The 15,902-nt window shown below is 38.8% G+C and overlaps 1 protein-coding gene across 5 annotated transcripts in view; it reads right to left on the bottom strand.

Moving 5' to 3' along the window:
• The window catches only part of SPATA1 (spermatogenesis associated 1), a 35,508-nt gene that overhangs the window by 8,957 nt on the left and 10,649 nt on the right, over positions 1 to 15,902 (bottom strand). For 2 of the 5 annotated variants that reach the window (XM_054036912.1, XM_054036914.1), the window contains 8 exons: positions 15,704 to 15,757; positions 15,277 to 15,610; positions 12,344 to 12,595; positions 9,069 to 9,213; positions 8,844 to 8,904; positions 7,077 to 7,188; positions 6,110 to 6,235; positions 447 to 625 (listed from right to left, as the gene is read on the bottom strand). In XM_054036912.1, coding sequence (XP_053892887.1) covers positions 447 to 625; positions 6,110 to 6,235; positions 7,077 to 7,188; positions 8,844 to 8,904; positions 9,069 to 9,213; positions 12,344 to 12,595; positions 15,277 to 15,610; positions 15,704 to 15,757 — 1,263 coding nt within the window. The remainder of the gene's footprint in view (positions 1 to 446; positions 626 to 6,109; positions 6,236 to 7,076; positions 7,189 to 8,843; positions 8,905 to 9,068; positions 9,214 to 12,343; positions 12,596 to 15,276; positions 15,611 to 15,703; positions 15,758 to 15,902) is intronic. The other 3 variants (XR_008445905.1, XR_008445906.1, XM_054036913.1) reach the window with 2 other exon arrangements.

Here is a 15,902-nt window from a genome sequence, read left to right on the forward strand (position 1 = left end):
AGGGTGTCATAAGGAGGAGGGAGAAAATTTGTTCACCTTAGCCTCTAAGGATAGAACAAGAAGCAATGGGCTTAAACTGCAGCAAGGGAGGTTTAGGTTGGACATTAGGAAAAAGTTCCTGTCAGGGTGGTTAAACACTGGAATAAATTGCCTAGGGAGGTTGTGGAATCTCCATCTCTGAAGATATTTAAGAGTAGGTTAGATAAATGTCTATCAGGGATGGTCTAGACAGTATTTGGTCCTGTCATGCGGGCAGGGGACTGGACTCGATGACCTCTCGAGGTCCCTTCCAGTCCTAGAATTTATGAATCTATGGAAACAATTACTAATGTTTGGAATCTCTGGATTATGGTGGTAAATTTGTTCTTACAATTTATACTCTATACAGAAGCCAAATTTCATGGAAAGAGAGAAAGGAATTGACAAATATGAACAAATGATATTACCTTGGCGTTTGCAATGTGTGTTAAATTGTTTGGCCGTTTCCTGATATCTCTGGCTTCCAGCTGCAACAGTAACTTTTGATAGTAAAGCTCTACATCTTGTCGCAGTTTATTTAAAATGTCCTCCAATGAAGCTGTAGCTTTCTTAGTTTCAAAATATTTCTTTTTCCATGCATCACGAGCTACACAGGACAACAACATCTCTGTTTGTTCTTGATCAGGTTAATATACAGTAAATTAGGAATAATAATGAACAGCACACAGTACTTGTGTAGTGTGCTTCAACTTCAGTGGTTTAGACATGTATGAAAAATGTAGCATTGTTTTTTAAAATCAATGAATGTTTACCTAAACTAAACATTACATTAACTATACAGTCACACCAGGATTAGCTGGACCCCAGCCAACTAAAATTAAAGGCTAGATCTGTCCTCTAAGGTTTGACTGAAGCTCCAGCAGGAACGCTGTAGGACCAGAGTTCCAGTCCTGTGGAGCTTTGCAGCGCTGCACGACTAAGCTGTACAAAAGAGAGCTAGGTTTGCAAAGTTTATTAGTTCTGCAGGTCCAGCGCTAAAGAGAACTAGGAGCATGTGTTATGCAGAGCCGGGGAACGCCACAGGTCCAGAGTTCTTGAGCAGAATTCAGGGGTGGATGCAGCCTCCTGACTCAGTGGGTGCAATATGGTGTCGTCAAGGCGGGACACTGACCATCAGCAGGAGCACTCTCTGCCCCAGTACTGCAACCCTAATTCCAGCCAGGTGCAACGGGAAGGGCAGTGGGGAGGATGGAATTGTCTGGAGAACAAGCCTACCCTATCCCTGCAGCAGCAGCTCCTGTCCTGCAGGGCTGGGCCTGGCTCCCAGCACTGGGCAATGTCACCTGGTACACAGGGTTGTAGTTCCACTCAGGTTTGGCACCCAATGTTATGATTTTGTGGGGGGCAAATGACCCCCATAAGCTCATGCTAAAGCTGTCCCTGGCAGAATGCCTAAGATTAATAGAAAACTTTTTGCAAACATTATTTACCTTAAAGTAACTGAGGGTATTTTAGATGTGTTGTCTACATATAGTCCACTCTGGGGGCTAGAGTCACAAAAGGACTTAGGTACCTAAGTGCCAGGTTAAGTGCCTACATCCTAGAATCAGGCCCCACTGGGGTGCACAAAACCCCTGCTCTACTGATGTCAAATCCTGAAGTCACCTAAACGCATTTGGCACCTACATTTTTGCAGTAAAAGGTCCCTAGCAGCCTATGTGCTACAGCCTCATTCTAGGTGTCCACATGTTTAAGCTCCAGTGTGATGCATGAATGAGGGGAAGCTAGGGGGTCCTCTGCCTAACTCACCTGCAGGGACAATCCAGTAAGCGGGCTCAGAGGACATCCATCAGATTGGGCCCCCACAGGCCAGTTCACACAAACTGGCTGGGGAAGGAGGAACTCCCTTCCACATAGCTTTTTGCACAATAGGGTATTCACTGGGGTTGTGGGAGATCCCCCAAGTATCCCTTCTACCTGAGAAAAAGAAGGAATTTGAACACATCTACTACTTCTCAGATGAGTGCCCTAGATGGACGTGTGTGTTGGGTGGGAGGGGGAGGGCTCCCTCCATTTCATTGGAGCAGGGGAACTGGATTTTGGGTTTCCCCATCTCCTTGATAAATGCACCGGCCACAAGCATCAGACTCATACTTTCTCTCTCGTTGGTCCAATGACGCTTTCATTATTTTTCACAGTGGAATGTTTCAACAGGAGAGGCTGAGGAAACCCCCCACATCAGTATAGTCTCTAGCCCAATGTTTAGGCCACCTCCTCCAACAAGTAGTAGATTCCCTATTCAAATCCTTTCTTTCATTGCAGGTGAAGGGGGACTTGAGGTGGGTTTCTCCCATAAGCCAGGTAATCTAATGCCAAGAGGGGGTTTGAACTCAAGAATCCCAAGCAGATGGAAGTGCTTCCCTGAAGTCTGGACTTAGATGTGAAACTCCCTGAGAGAAGTGGGGCTTAGGACATACCCCTCATCTTGGCAGCTCTCATTGGCTAGCTTAGGCGGGGAGCCACCTAGCATGTTGGCTTTTGTGAATCCCATTCTAAGGTGCCTATCTAGCCCCATTCATTGTATAGGAAGCATAGGTAACTCACTCAGGCTTTGTGAATCCCAGTGATTTTCTAGGCACCTAAAAGTTGGGAGCAGGTGTTTGATGCCGACCATTTCCACACCTACACTCCTTTGTGAATCTAGCAGTCCATGAGTTGCATGTGCTTTATGCGTTCAGGACTGGACTCTTTTGCCCAACAGTGCATGCCTGTGCATGCCCCCTTTAGTTCTCTTTAACTAAAAAGAAAAGTTTTGATACGTCCAGGGAGTAAAGCCTTTTCTAATTATCATTAGAAAGGGGTTTCAGGGAGAAAACAGGTATGTAAATACAGTAGTCCAGTTTAAGTGAAAATCTGAAACTATGTTAGGAACAAATTTTGGCTGGGGTTTAAAGGAGACCTTAACCTTATCAAAACTAGTGTATGATGGCCCTGTCATGACTGCTTGTAGGTCTCCTACTCTACATGTTGGGGTAATTGGCACTAAGAAAGTGGTTTTCACAGAAAGGTAGTATAAAGAACATGATGCTAATGGTTCCAATGGAAGCCCCCATTAACCAAGCTAAAGCCACAGCGCAATCTTAGGAGGAAGGTAGCTCCCATACAGGTGGGAATATATATATTAATTCTGTGAGGCATGTAGACACTGTAGGATGTGAGAATATATTGTGGGTGTGAATTGGAGACTGGTAAGTGGAGATAGCTGCTAAGTGTACTCTTTTAATAGTGAATTCAGATCTCTTTAATCAGCATAGATTTTAAATCATGGGAATGAGTGGGAGAGTTGATGTTGTTCTGCCCAAAGAGTGAATCTTTTCCATTTGGCATAAGTGAGCTTTGTCAAGTCCTTCCTGCTGTGAATCAAGATGTTCTGGACAGCTTTGGAACATGATTTCTCTATATTAGTCAGGCAGCCAGGATCTAGGCTGTAAGGTACAGAGAAAGTGGATCTGGATGGAGTGTCTTCCCATTGTTTGGGAGATTATGTCCAGATCCAGGGGTAATGTTATTGGAGGTTATACTAAGAATCTTTAAGGGTCTGAGAACTATAACTACCTGCACCAAGAGGTTGCTAGCAATAGCTATGTGGCACCATCTCGTCTGAGTTTCCACACTGTCCTCAGAATTAGAGGACTCAGTGGATAGATGTAAGTCAGCCCAGGAGATGAGCTGAGGAAAAGTGTCCGATAGAGATCCTGGACTCAGACTCCCTTCTGAAATAAAAGGTATGGCATTTCTTGTTTGACTCCATGGCAAACAAGTCTATGGCTGGGTGATCCCATTTGTGAAAGATCTGTGATGGACTGAATACTTTATGGACCATTCATCGTTAAAGGACGAGTGTCTGCTCACGTGACCCGCTAAGATATTAATCCTGGAAGGTGAATGGCTGTCAGGGCAATCTGATGTCAGATGCACCAGTTCCATATGTGAACAGCTCCCTGGCATATTGGAAATGATCTGTTCCTCCTTGTCTGTTTACATAAAACATCGCCAAGATGTTTGTCATGCCTGTATTGTTTTACCATGGATTAGAGGATGGAATGTCATATACGCTAAACAAATTTTTCTCAGTTCTAAGATATTTATGGAAAGATGAGACTTGTCTCTTGGCCATAGTCCCTGAGTCTGATGTTGATTCAAGTGCACTCCCCATCTGAGGTTGGAAGCATCCATTACTAGCATTACTGTGGATAGAGGAGAAGAAAGTTGAGCATTTCTGCATACTTGAATAGGATCCTTCCACCAATCTCGTGATAATAGGACCTCCTGAGGTATCTGCACTGCCATATCTATGTGGTGTTTGCTTGATAGGTAGCTGGACTTCAACTAGCCTTGAATACAACAAGGCATGAGGAGTGACAAACATGCACAATGAATGTAATCTAGCATTCTTAGACATTCCTGTACTGTTGTCTGAGGATTGCTCTGTAACTGACTCATAAGCTCTGCCACAACTTCACAGTTAATGGACAGTAAGTATGCTGTTGTGCTCCTACAAATTCCGTCTTTTGGAAAGGTCAGGTGATTTTTTCTTGCTTACCCTGACCCCTGATGTGGCAAAGAGTGCAAGGATATAATGGATGTTGTCTGAGACCTGCTGAGGAGAAGTTCCTTAAATGAGCCAGTCTTTGAGGTAAGGTAAACATGAATACTCTGTAATCTTAAAAATGCCTACCACAAGGCACTTGGTGAAAACTCTTGGGGCTGTTGACAACTGGAATGGCAGGACTCTACTGGAAATGTGAAGTCCCTAGTATGAAAAATCAACCAGGCCTGTGGAGGACCGTTGACTCTATGACTGGGGGAAACCAGCCCAACAGGAGTTGAAGTTTTCAGTTGTCCACTGAGACTTTTGTATAATGTAGGTTGCAGGTTACTGTATATTGTCGTTTCTCCATAGATCAGTCAGGTATCTGTGCTATTTAACCATTCTGGGCAGTGACACTCAACATATGGCTGTAGAGATGCATGTGACTCATTAAGGTTCCCTGTATGGTTCTCATAGAATCCATAGATTTGTCCAGAGCTCTTTTCATTCTGCCTGACACCTCTGAAATGGAGCATTTACTATATTGCAGGGGTCAGCAAACTTTCAGAAGTGGTGTGCCGAGTCTTCATTTATTCACTCTAAATTAAGGTTTCGTGTGCTAGTAATACATTTTAACATTTTTAGAAGGTCTCTTTCTATAAGTCTATAATATATAACTAAACTATTGTTGTATGTAAAGTAAATAAGGTTTTTAAAATGTTTAAGAAGCTTCATTTAAAATTAAATTAAAATGCAGAGCCCCCCGGAACAGTGGCCAGGATCCGGGCAGTGTGAGTGCCACTGAAAATCAGCTCGCATGCCGCCTTTGGCACGCTTGCCATAGGTTGCCTACCCCTGCTATATTGCTTGTTTTCCCCTAAGGTACTTACCATATTTTTGTCTTGAGAATTAATTTATCATTTAAACAATTGAAAGGGAAAAGAATTAAGATGTTTTATGTGTACAAGCACAAAAGAAAGCATGGGCCCTGCCCAAGGAGCAGATCTGGTTTTCAGAGAAGTTTGTGTTCTGTACACATTTTGTTTCTATAGGTTTTATCTGTTATTATAGAAAAATAAGTTTTGTCACCAGTTATTTCATGGAATAAAATAGAGGTGTATCTGGGTGCTGCTAATAATTGTATGTGTCGTAGTAGACAAGTTTTCTATCATGCCCTCATGTACCATTCCTAAAAACAGCACTTTGGAACGTTTAACTCATTGTGAGCTTGGTACCATGATGTGGTTTATGGATGCCTTCTGAATACTGTACTTCTACAAGTAACATAACAGTGCTATGGTTCATACTATCCAGGGACATAGATATTTATGGGAGTACTACTGAGCATCGATGGGAGCAGACATTTTAGTCCTCAACCTCTCTACCATACTTAGTCATACAAATGAGCCTTTTGAGAGGTATTGTTTATCCAGCTGCTATCTCTGTAATTAAGCATATACTATAACACTACATAGACACAGGCAGATAAAAAGTTTCACATTTACTTTCACACAGTTATGATACAATTGAAGAACATACCATGATATCTCCTCAGCTTATTCTGTTCAAGCAAACCTTTGGCTTTTTTAACCAGTTCCTCTCTAGTTCTTTCCATGTGCCTTCTTTCTGCCTTCATTTGTTTCAGTTGTTCAACCATCTTGCTTTCTAAAGAAATTACAACCTACACTTAGTAAAGTTCTGGGTGCTAAAAGTGGAAAAGGCCAGCCATAGTTATGTCTCAGTGAAGTGCATGTACCATAAAGCATGCCCAACTTTTTCAGTTTGCGTCCCTTGCAGGAACACAGAGTAGGGATTCCCACAGTCCAGTATACTATCTCTAACACTGGCCACTACTTGATGCTTCAGAAAAGGGTTATATAAATGCAGAATGCACCCAGTCATTTATAAATGCACAAATGAATTAGAACTAATATCCATATTAAATGCATATACATCACTAAAACTATATTTAAAAGGGAAGGCACGGGAAACACATTACATGTGTAGAAAACTGCTGCCAGATACCCAAAAACTCAAGAGGGCTATTTCCTGATGAAAGCATTTTGCTAAATATACTGCAACAAAATGGTTAGTTAGTGACTAGGGGCTAGATTCAGAAAGGGGACTTAGGCACCAAACTGCCTTTTTAGGCACCTAAGTCCAACATTTAGATGCCAGGGGCATTCACAGAACCACTGCCCAGCTGCCACCTAATCCTATAGATGCCTAAGTTTCCACTCTTATAATCCCCTAAGTGTCTTGGGGCACGTGCAAAGCCATCTACATTCTGATGGTGCTGAGCAGTTCAGCTCCTAGCTCACACCTGAGCACCAGGGAGATTCATGGACTAGGCATTCCCCTGCCTATCTCAGCTGTCGGGTGTGATCTGGTACACAGTGCCGACTCCAGGAGTGCTCCATAAATTATAAATTCACCTTTTTAAATAAACATTCACATCTTGAATAAAGGTTCAATTCCTTGTAATTTCTTGGAAGCATATACTTACTCTCTGTCTGAAATATGGGAACTTGAGATCTGTTTATAGAAAGAGACGGTGGAGGAGGAGGAGAAATGTATTGACTTGAATACTCAAGACGATTTATGTTATTCTTATCTGTCTAGAGGCAAATGAAAAGTATATAAATGCATAATATTCACCCTTGAATACTTGTACTGTATTTGGAGAAACATTTCTAATTAATTTAATATGCACAAGGGGCCAAACTCAGCCATCTCCTTAATCTACGCTGCCCAGTAAGAATGCACGGGTGAATGGGAGGTCTGACTTGGACTTAGCTTTCTTTTTGTGTGTCATCAAAATAAATGTTTACTAAGCTCCAGTCAGGCAGACCTCTGCAAACCAAAAGAAAGCAGTAGGGTTGCAGAGGTAAATCTGATGGCAGAATTTAGCCTAAAGAACTTTAATTTCTGGTGATGATGCATGAGAAGAAAATAACCTAGCTTCTTTCTCAAATCCAGGTTGAATTTTAGGGCTGATAGAAAAACATCTTTTTAGTTGTAAACTGAGAACATTTTATATAGAAATCACTGAGGTACAAGAAGCTCCACAATGCCAATTTTATAGAATCACATTTCAGAGTAAGCTGAACATTAACATTTCACATAACTTTTATGAGATTTCCATTTCTCTTATACATTTCTAAGAGTTATCCTTTGATACTGTAATGAATCTTTCACTATCCTTGAGAAATGTATTGAATTCAAAGATTTGTGGTAATCTTTTTTATTATGTAGCTTTCTTCTCATCGAGTGATAAATATATTTATGTGTGGTTATCTTTTATCATTAATAAAATTTAAAAAAGAATGTAAATATGTGTATTCACACAGACTGTCTGTATAATTTATGATAGTATAAAAATAACTTGTACTAAAAGTACCACTTCATAGACAATCCAGCTGGTGTGAGGTTCCTTCTGACAACTAACAATCATTTCCTTTAAAAAAAAACCCAGAACTTTAAACTGCTGTAAAATAGAGCTGGTGTGAAAATAAATTTTAAAAAAAGTGGGAAAAATTGTAAAAATGTGTGTCAAATATTGAAATTTTCAATTTTTTTCCAGCCAGCTCTACTCTAAGTATAGCAGAAGTCATAAGAGCAGCCTTTGTGTTGTCCAATTCCTTTCATAAGATTATACAAAAGTAATTCAACTAACAATCAAAACTCACATCACTGCAGAGGGCCCACATGAGCTCTAATTTCCGAGTTTAAGTGGTACTCAGGACCTCAGATGTGTCTTCTGCACAGTTTTAAAGATGCTCTAATTTTGGCTTTATAGATATACTATACCTGTTGTTTTCAGAAATCTCAACATACATGGTTTTTTATATTATACTTCAATGGCATTTGTACTTGAATGAGGACTTCAAGATATTGCCAGTAGAAAATGGATACTAATTACTAAAAAGCAGCCAATGTCAATAAATCTATATTTATGGTTGGTAATGAGCAGGACCAAACTCAGTTAAGATTTAAAAAATATTATAATAACTAGTAAATGTAGTCTCTATTAAATGAAACAAGCTGCTAGTCACTGTAATGCCTGCTTTTGAGGGGTTCATTGATTGCTATTTTTCATTTGCAAATTTGTTTCAGAGCAGAATCAACTTTTTTCAATTATACTGAAACCTACATTTGAATAGTGCATCTTCGTAACCTGAGCCAGCTGTACTGAAAATTAGGAATTTTCCTGCTGGGAGGAATGGATCTATTTCTTTATACTACCACTAATATTTTATCTTTGAAAACATACCTTATCATCCTGTTTGATACCAATATCAGTCACAGATTCTCTAATTCCAGACTGCTGAGGGCTGAAGATAAAATCAAAGTACCAAGTAAAAATTAACTTAAAAACATAAATTTATCTTAAATTTAATTCGTGTATATTTTTCTCCTCAGTTTCAGTTAATAGAAGTATTTAAAGAAGTTTCCATTAATGAAATATTTTGTCAGTAGAACTACTCACTATAATTACCTTTTCTTATTGTGCAAATATTCCTTGTCTCCATCTTCCAATGATTCTGGAATACCGGAATCCCCTGTAGTGTTTCTTCCCATCCTGATAGCTTTTACATTGCCTCTATTTTCCACAGTTTCAGTCACCACCATAGCGATTTCTTCTACAGCAAAGTACAGAATATTTAGGCAACATATACAATATTCAAGGGTCCCTTTGGACTTTACTAATGGCCCACCAAAAGAACCAAGTTAAAAACAGATCTTGTTAGCATCATTAAGAAAAACTGGAGAGCTCACTGTTTTGCTTTAGGGAAAATAAAATGAAACTGTCAACTACACTGCATACAATATTATTTTGAACATTTCCTGATTTTTCATTTGAAAAAAGATAATCCAGTAATTTATACTTCCAGTGTCTGACTTCAAAGGCAGATTCTGATTTTGTCTAAATCAAATCTGTATATTCTCAATGTTATTAAAATGAGTGGCAATTACACTAAGATACAATGTTCAAAATGAAAATATTGATTCAGAGGATGCACTCCTTTCAAATAAAATACTATCTTATATCTTTGTATAATTAATCTTAGAGTTTTTGAAAACGTGAAAATGTGCAACATTAAAAGAGGGATTGGATTCTCTGAACCATCATTTTTTCCCATTGTAAAACAGAAGTTTGGCTAAAACTTTGATAAATATCCAAACCACTGGGTGCTAATCCAAATTGCTGGACATCCAGGGGGGTTGCCTAAATTAACATTTAATAGTACCAGTGCACTTGAAAACTTGGAATATTATTGCATCTAGTAGTTTCTCAGTAGAAGTTTTATCAGATAATGCTAAGGTAGGACAATGTAAGGTTTTTATATTTGACTGTAAAACTTTTTATTCAGATTTTGAATATTGTATTAATGATGTAATTTAAAACTGTAATTCCATCAGAATGGATGCTGAACAAAGAATTAATTATTACTTTCTTTATTATATCTTCTTCAGAAATGAAAGACAAGAAGATGGTCATAGGCAAGCTACTAACGTTACATCAGTTGTCACTTACAATCCAATTATACCCATTTAATCAATTATTTCCTTTTAATCAGGTAGTAGAGTAAGGTAATAGACCATTCTGAAGAGACTACTATAAATATTGGCTTCCAGTACTCAGCAACCATCCAGTGTTAGATGAAAATGTGTAGCTGACAGATCTCTTTCAAAAAACCATTTTCAATTCTGGCATATAACTGTTAGCTTTATTTTTGCTCTAATCCCACCCACACCTTTGTACTATTTCCATTACAGTCTATTCAGGGAAAATGTTCAATGTTCTCAGTTTTAGGAGTCAAACTCTTTAATATTGTAAAAGCAAATTAAAATTCTACTTTGTGGGAGGACAGTAGAAATATTTTCCTTTTCTGAGTGCTACGAGCATGGCTAAGTGTAAATTGCAGTAGATATGGTTAACAATGAAAATTGAAGTGAATGAAATTACTTTCCCCATTATCGTATTCTAGTTCAGATTCTCGATAAATGATTTTAATAATTTATTGCTCCTGATTATCATATGGAAATAAAGTCTTTTCATGCAAAAATCCACTGAGCATGTGAAGTATTTCCCTGTATCAGTAGACAGGGATGAAGGAAGGCTCAGCCAGGATAAATCGTAGTTGCAGATTTCTGAAAGTTTTTTTCTGGGAGAATCTTAAAAGGCTTTCATTTTAAAGTGTAAAATAGCTCAATAAAGCAGCTGTCTATAGATTAATTGCTCAACCACTTTATTTATTTATTATATAATGAGCCTTGATATCACAGGTTAAAAATTTTGGGTCCCATCTTTCAATTATTAGGCAAAACTTCTATTGAGGTCAACTGGCGTTTAGACTGTGTAATTTGGGCCTGATCCAGAACCCATTAACACCCATATCTTTTAGATCTTTAGACCTTTTCTGTGAATGACATTGGCAGACAATAACTAAAATCTCACTATATATTTGACAAGGTACATGATGAAACATCTATTCACTGTGGAAATTAAGATATTAGTGTACCCACAAAATTATATTTGAAAGTCAAAATTTTGAAAGTCAGCTGTCTAAAATTAGGCTCCTAAATCTATAAGGCATCTGAATAAAATATTTTGATTTTCAGGGATACTGAATATCTACACTGAACTCTTTGGGTGTTGCAGGTGCAATGGATTTAAGAGCCTAATTTTAGGAATTTATATTGAAAATGTTGAAGAAATCATATCAGTCAAATGGAGAACAGAAAATACATATGTGTGAAGGAAAATTGGGACAATTGGACCTTGTGTATTGACATAAACCCATATTTCATGCCATAGATTAATAAGGATAGACCATTACAGTGGGAGGCATATGGTGTAAAAATTATGGATGAAATCCTGGCCTCACTGAAGACAATAGGAGATTTGCTGTTGACTTCAACGAAGTCAGGATTTTAGTTATGGATTGTAATAAAAGTTTACATTTACCATCTGAAGGGTCTAGTATATCTGGTTAAATGATAAATTCCAGATGGGAAAGAAAACTTTCTTAAACTTAAATTAAGATTGTAAACATCTATTAATTACTTAAGGGAACATTTTGGTTCAGTCAAAAAAAAACTAGTCTTGAAATTAACCTAGAAAATCTGAAAAACATGGAAACTTGCCTCCCAATGTCTTCCTCTCAAACACTAACAGATTAAAGCAAATTCAGAGTTTCTAAACCAAACCATTTTGGAATTATGATGAACTAAACAAATTCAAGAAAATGTTCAAGAAATAAGCTCACTTCATTTTTTCAACCTTATTTCCCAAAGGCCTTTTCCATTTTGCTTCAAACTTTCCAGAAAAATTCTACCCCAGCATAAAACAATGGCTGCAAAATTTCAGGTAGATTTTGAGGAAAATAGGAAAGCGGAAGTCAAAGTGTTTTTTATAACAGAACACTGGCTTCAAATTTTTTAACTACTATTTCTCCACAATAAAATTTAGAGTTTATGCTGAAATTCCATTAATTTACATAACTGGGCCTTACAAAACTGGGCCTATATATTGCAAGGGTTTCAAAACAGTGGATGCAGTTAGAGCATTTTACTGTGCCTCTGGCACAACAGGGTGAGGTGAAGAAAAGAATTGGATTCCTTTGCTTTTGTGATTCCAAATCATTCTTATAACACTGTTTGAACAGTTTTTATAGTGAAATTAGAGATTTTTTTATTTTTGTTTAGCTTTATATGCCCCCTTTCTAAAAAGCAGCCTTAAAGAGAAGATGACTAGATTAATCATACCTTTTCTTCCAGGGGGAATGTGATTTTCCTGAGTCTCATTGTTCTTGGCTTGTTCAGTGCTCTGTTTTACATGATGACCTGGAATAGTCCCTTTGTCTTTTTGACTCCACCTACGTGTATTAGATTCTTTCTGATCCTGGCTTAGATGATTTTTCTGAGCACTTTCCAAAGATGTAGGATTTTTTCCAGACTCCCACTTTGTGGGATTTAAACTACTTGGTATGCGGAGAGATTCATTGGATCCAATTTGGTCTGCATTACAATTGATCAGTTTTACATGGGAAAAGAAATACACAATTTTAAATGTGCCCTTTAAAATGTTAATAACCATACATTTTATTTTCTTCAGAATCCAATAGCTGAAGACCTTTGAAAGCCTTAGTAAATGAAAACAAATTAAAAGTGAGCACACACAAAAGAGCAACACATCCCAAATATGTCTCAGAGCAAAGCAGTAAGGAATAAGTATAACCAGACCACATACACAAAATTAAAAGGAAACAAACAGATTTTGAGCTTTCCACTAGATGACACCAATGACAGAAAGAGAGAATTTCAGGGTTATACAGGCCCCTCAAAAAGAAATGTCCCTGCTTCCTAAACTCAGTGCTCTCAGTGGAGTTCATGGTCACATTACAGAATCTCAGACCATACAGATCTTGGTGATAAACAACAGGTCAAGGACCAAGGCTATAAAACATCATAGGACTTACTGGTTGCACACTTTGCCAAGTTTGCATATTACATCAGTTTCAGATCTTGTGACATTTGTTTTACCAACCATGCTGCCTATGCAAGAGAGGCTCTCAATGAGAACCCGGGGATGGAAAATAGGTGGCACAAATTACACACCTGCTGGATTTCTCAGGCTGCCAATTCAACCCCGGCACATCCCAGGGAAAATATCCCTCTCCTGCTTCCAACCAATTGTCATTTCCCTAATTTGAGCCTTCTCAGAGAAGAAAATGGGATTGTGCTTGTGATGCTGACAGACCAGCTCAAATCAAAGCCATAGGCCAATTCACTTGTGTGTGAATATCAAATAAATGTTACGTGGGCTAGGAGGAATAGGACAGTTAACTTGTGTGTGGATATAAAAAAAATGTTAATGTTATTGTCTTCACTTATTTGTAACCTGTTGAATGCCATCGCATTACATTATGTATATCCCTGTTCTTAATTAAGCCTAGATCAAAAGTGTATGTTAGTATTAAGATGGGAATTTATTTGATGAAAACTAATGAAGGATTGTTTCTGGCTATCACAATGTGTTTACATTACATTTATCCGTCACACAAGATTGGAGACTTGGAAATATAAAAGATTGCTAACTTCAAAGCATGGGTCATTTTGTTTGACAATGCATATTCACAGACTCTGTTTGTGTTTAATCAACAAAGGCAGCGCCCATGCTGCAAATGATTATGGCTGCCAGATTGCCTTTCCTGAAAAGGTGCTATAAGAATGGATCCAGGTATCGATCCTGTATCTAGGGTTGTCAAGCATCTGGTTTTCGGCCGTAATGCCCAGTTGAAAAGCGACCCTGGCGGCTGCGGTCAGCACTACTGACCAAGCCATTAAAAGTACGGTTGGTGGTGCAATGGGGCTAAGGCAGGCTCCTTTCCTGCCCTGGCTCCACGCAGCTCCTGGAAGTGACCGGCATGTTGCTGCAGCTCCCAGGCATAGGTGCGATCAGGGAAGCTCTGCACACCACCCCCAACCCCGACGGCTACCTCTGCAGCTCCCATTGGCTGCGAACTGGCCGGACATGGTGGCTGCCTCCAGAAGCAGCATGGAGCCAGGGCAGGCAGGGACTATGCCTTAAGCCCTGCTACGCCATCAACCGGGAGCCGCCTGAGGTAAGTGCCACCCAGCTGGAGCCTGCACCCAGCTGGAATCCCCTCCCTCACCCTAACTCCCTCCCTGACCCTGCACCCCAACCCCTGCCCCAGGTCAGAACCCCCTCCCACACCCAAAAACCCTCCCAGAGTTCGCACCCTGCACTCCAACTCTCTACCCCATGACTCCATGGTAAGACTAATATAGTGATCCAGGCATGCACATATGTTACTGGCTTGGTGAAATCTAATTAAAGATATACCACCAGTTTGGGGTGTCTGCTCTGTTTTCTGACAGTCTGACCTGAAATTGACACTCACGGTTGTGAACCACTTCAGATAGCATGACATTTCTTTTTTTGAGCTTCCTTATAAAGTATAAAGGCCTGAAACAGCAAAAGAAACATCAAGTCTGATCTTCTTTAGCTTTGATGGAGAACATGTTGGAGGTATCTCATGTATTTTGTGAGGTTTCTCAGCCCTTAACTCAAAGGGCTGTGTGTTAAATATTTGAAAGAGATCTTTTCTTCCCTCCTTTTGTAGAGTATTTTGGTTTAAGTGTGCGTTACCACCAAAACAAACAACAAAGTTTTAAATCTCAATTAATCAAGTTTTAATGGCATGACTTCCCTGATGTCATAACCACACCAGTTCTCCAGCTGTCCACAATCTCTCCCAGAGAAGAAAAAAACCTGTATTGTAATGTAAAAATTAATCTAAAAAAAAAAACATTAAAGAAATACAACAAAAAATCACCCTTTCAGGCCTACTTTGTGCATTCTAATCAGGCAAAAAAGAGCAGAAATCCATTTCCCTTCTTTTACAAGTCAATCTGAACAACAACAAAAATCACCAAATGCGAAGTACAAAGAAGTAAATTATTTGACCGTTAGTATAGTATAGTTAGGTGAAGGAAATGGCTTCGTCTTCAGATCTGAATTTGATCATTTAAGTCAGTCTTCTTCTAACATTATTTCAACAGGTTTGGATTTGTTTGGGTTTTTATAGTGTAATTGGCCATTTTCTTTTTCAGTTCCTGTTTAGGTCTGTACCAAAGCATCTCATTCTCCCTTCCCCGTACTAGTTAAATCTTACCTTTCCTTCTATGTGGAATCTGTTTTTCCCAAGTTCTGTTGTTCAGGCTTTGTTCAGGTTTTATGTGCAAAACTGAAATCATTTCTTTTTCTGTCTCACTCCATCCTAAAGAACTAGAATCTTCCTGATTCTGCATGAGAGTATTTTTCTGTGGACTTTCTAGAAATGTTGGACTTTTTTCACGCTCTTTCTTTGGAAGATTTAAAGTACTTGGTCCATGGGGAGACCTATGGGATTCTGCATTAAAGTGCTGTGTATCTGGAGTTGCTGATGATGAATAAGCAATTTCTAAGTGGTCCACTCCAGGGAGCAAATATAATTCGGGATGAAGTGCCTAAAACATACCATATGTTAATTAGACAAGGAAGAAATAATTGACATGAAGTGCACACTTGAAATGATAACTTGAAAATTATATGATACATACATGTGGGGGAGCAAATAACTTGAGCTTCAGTTCTGTTTCTTGCTTTGCCTTCACCTTGGAACATAAAAAAGCAAGTAAAATCAACAAAATACTTCTGTAAAAGGAATGCGGCATACCATTCCATTTGTATGTTATTTTCTTTGTAAGTTTCATATGATAAATTACATTTATTACACTAGCACTTTGGGTGGGAAGAACA

Source organism: Malaclemys terrapin, chromosome 8 (assembly GCF_027887155.1).
Source record: "Malaclemys terrapin pileata isolate rMalTer1 chromosome 8, rMalTer1.hap1, whole genome shotgun sequence".
NCBI classification, from domain to species: domain Eukaryota; kingdom Metazoa; phylum Chordata; order Testudines; family Emydidae; genus Malaclemys; species Malaclemys terrapin.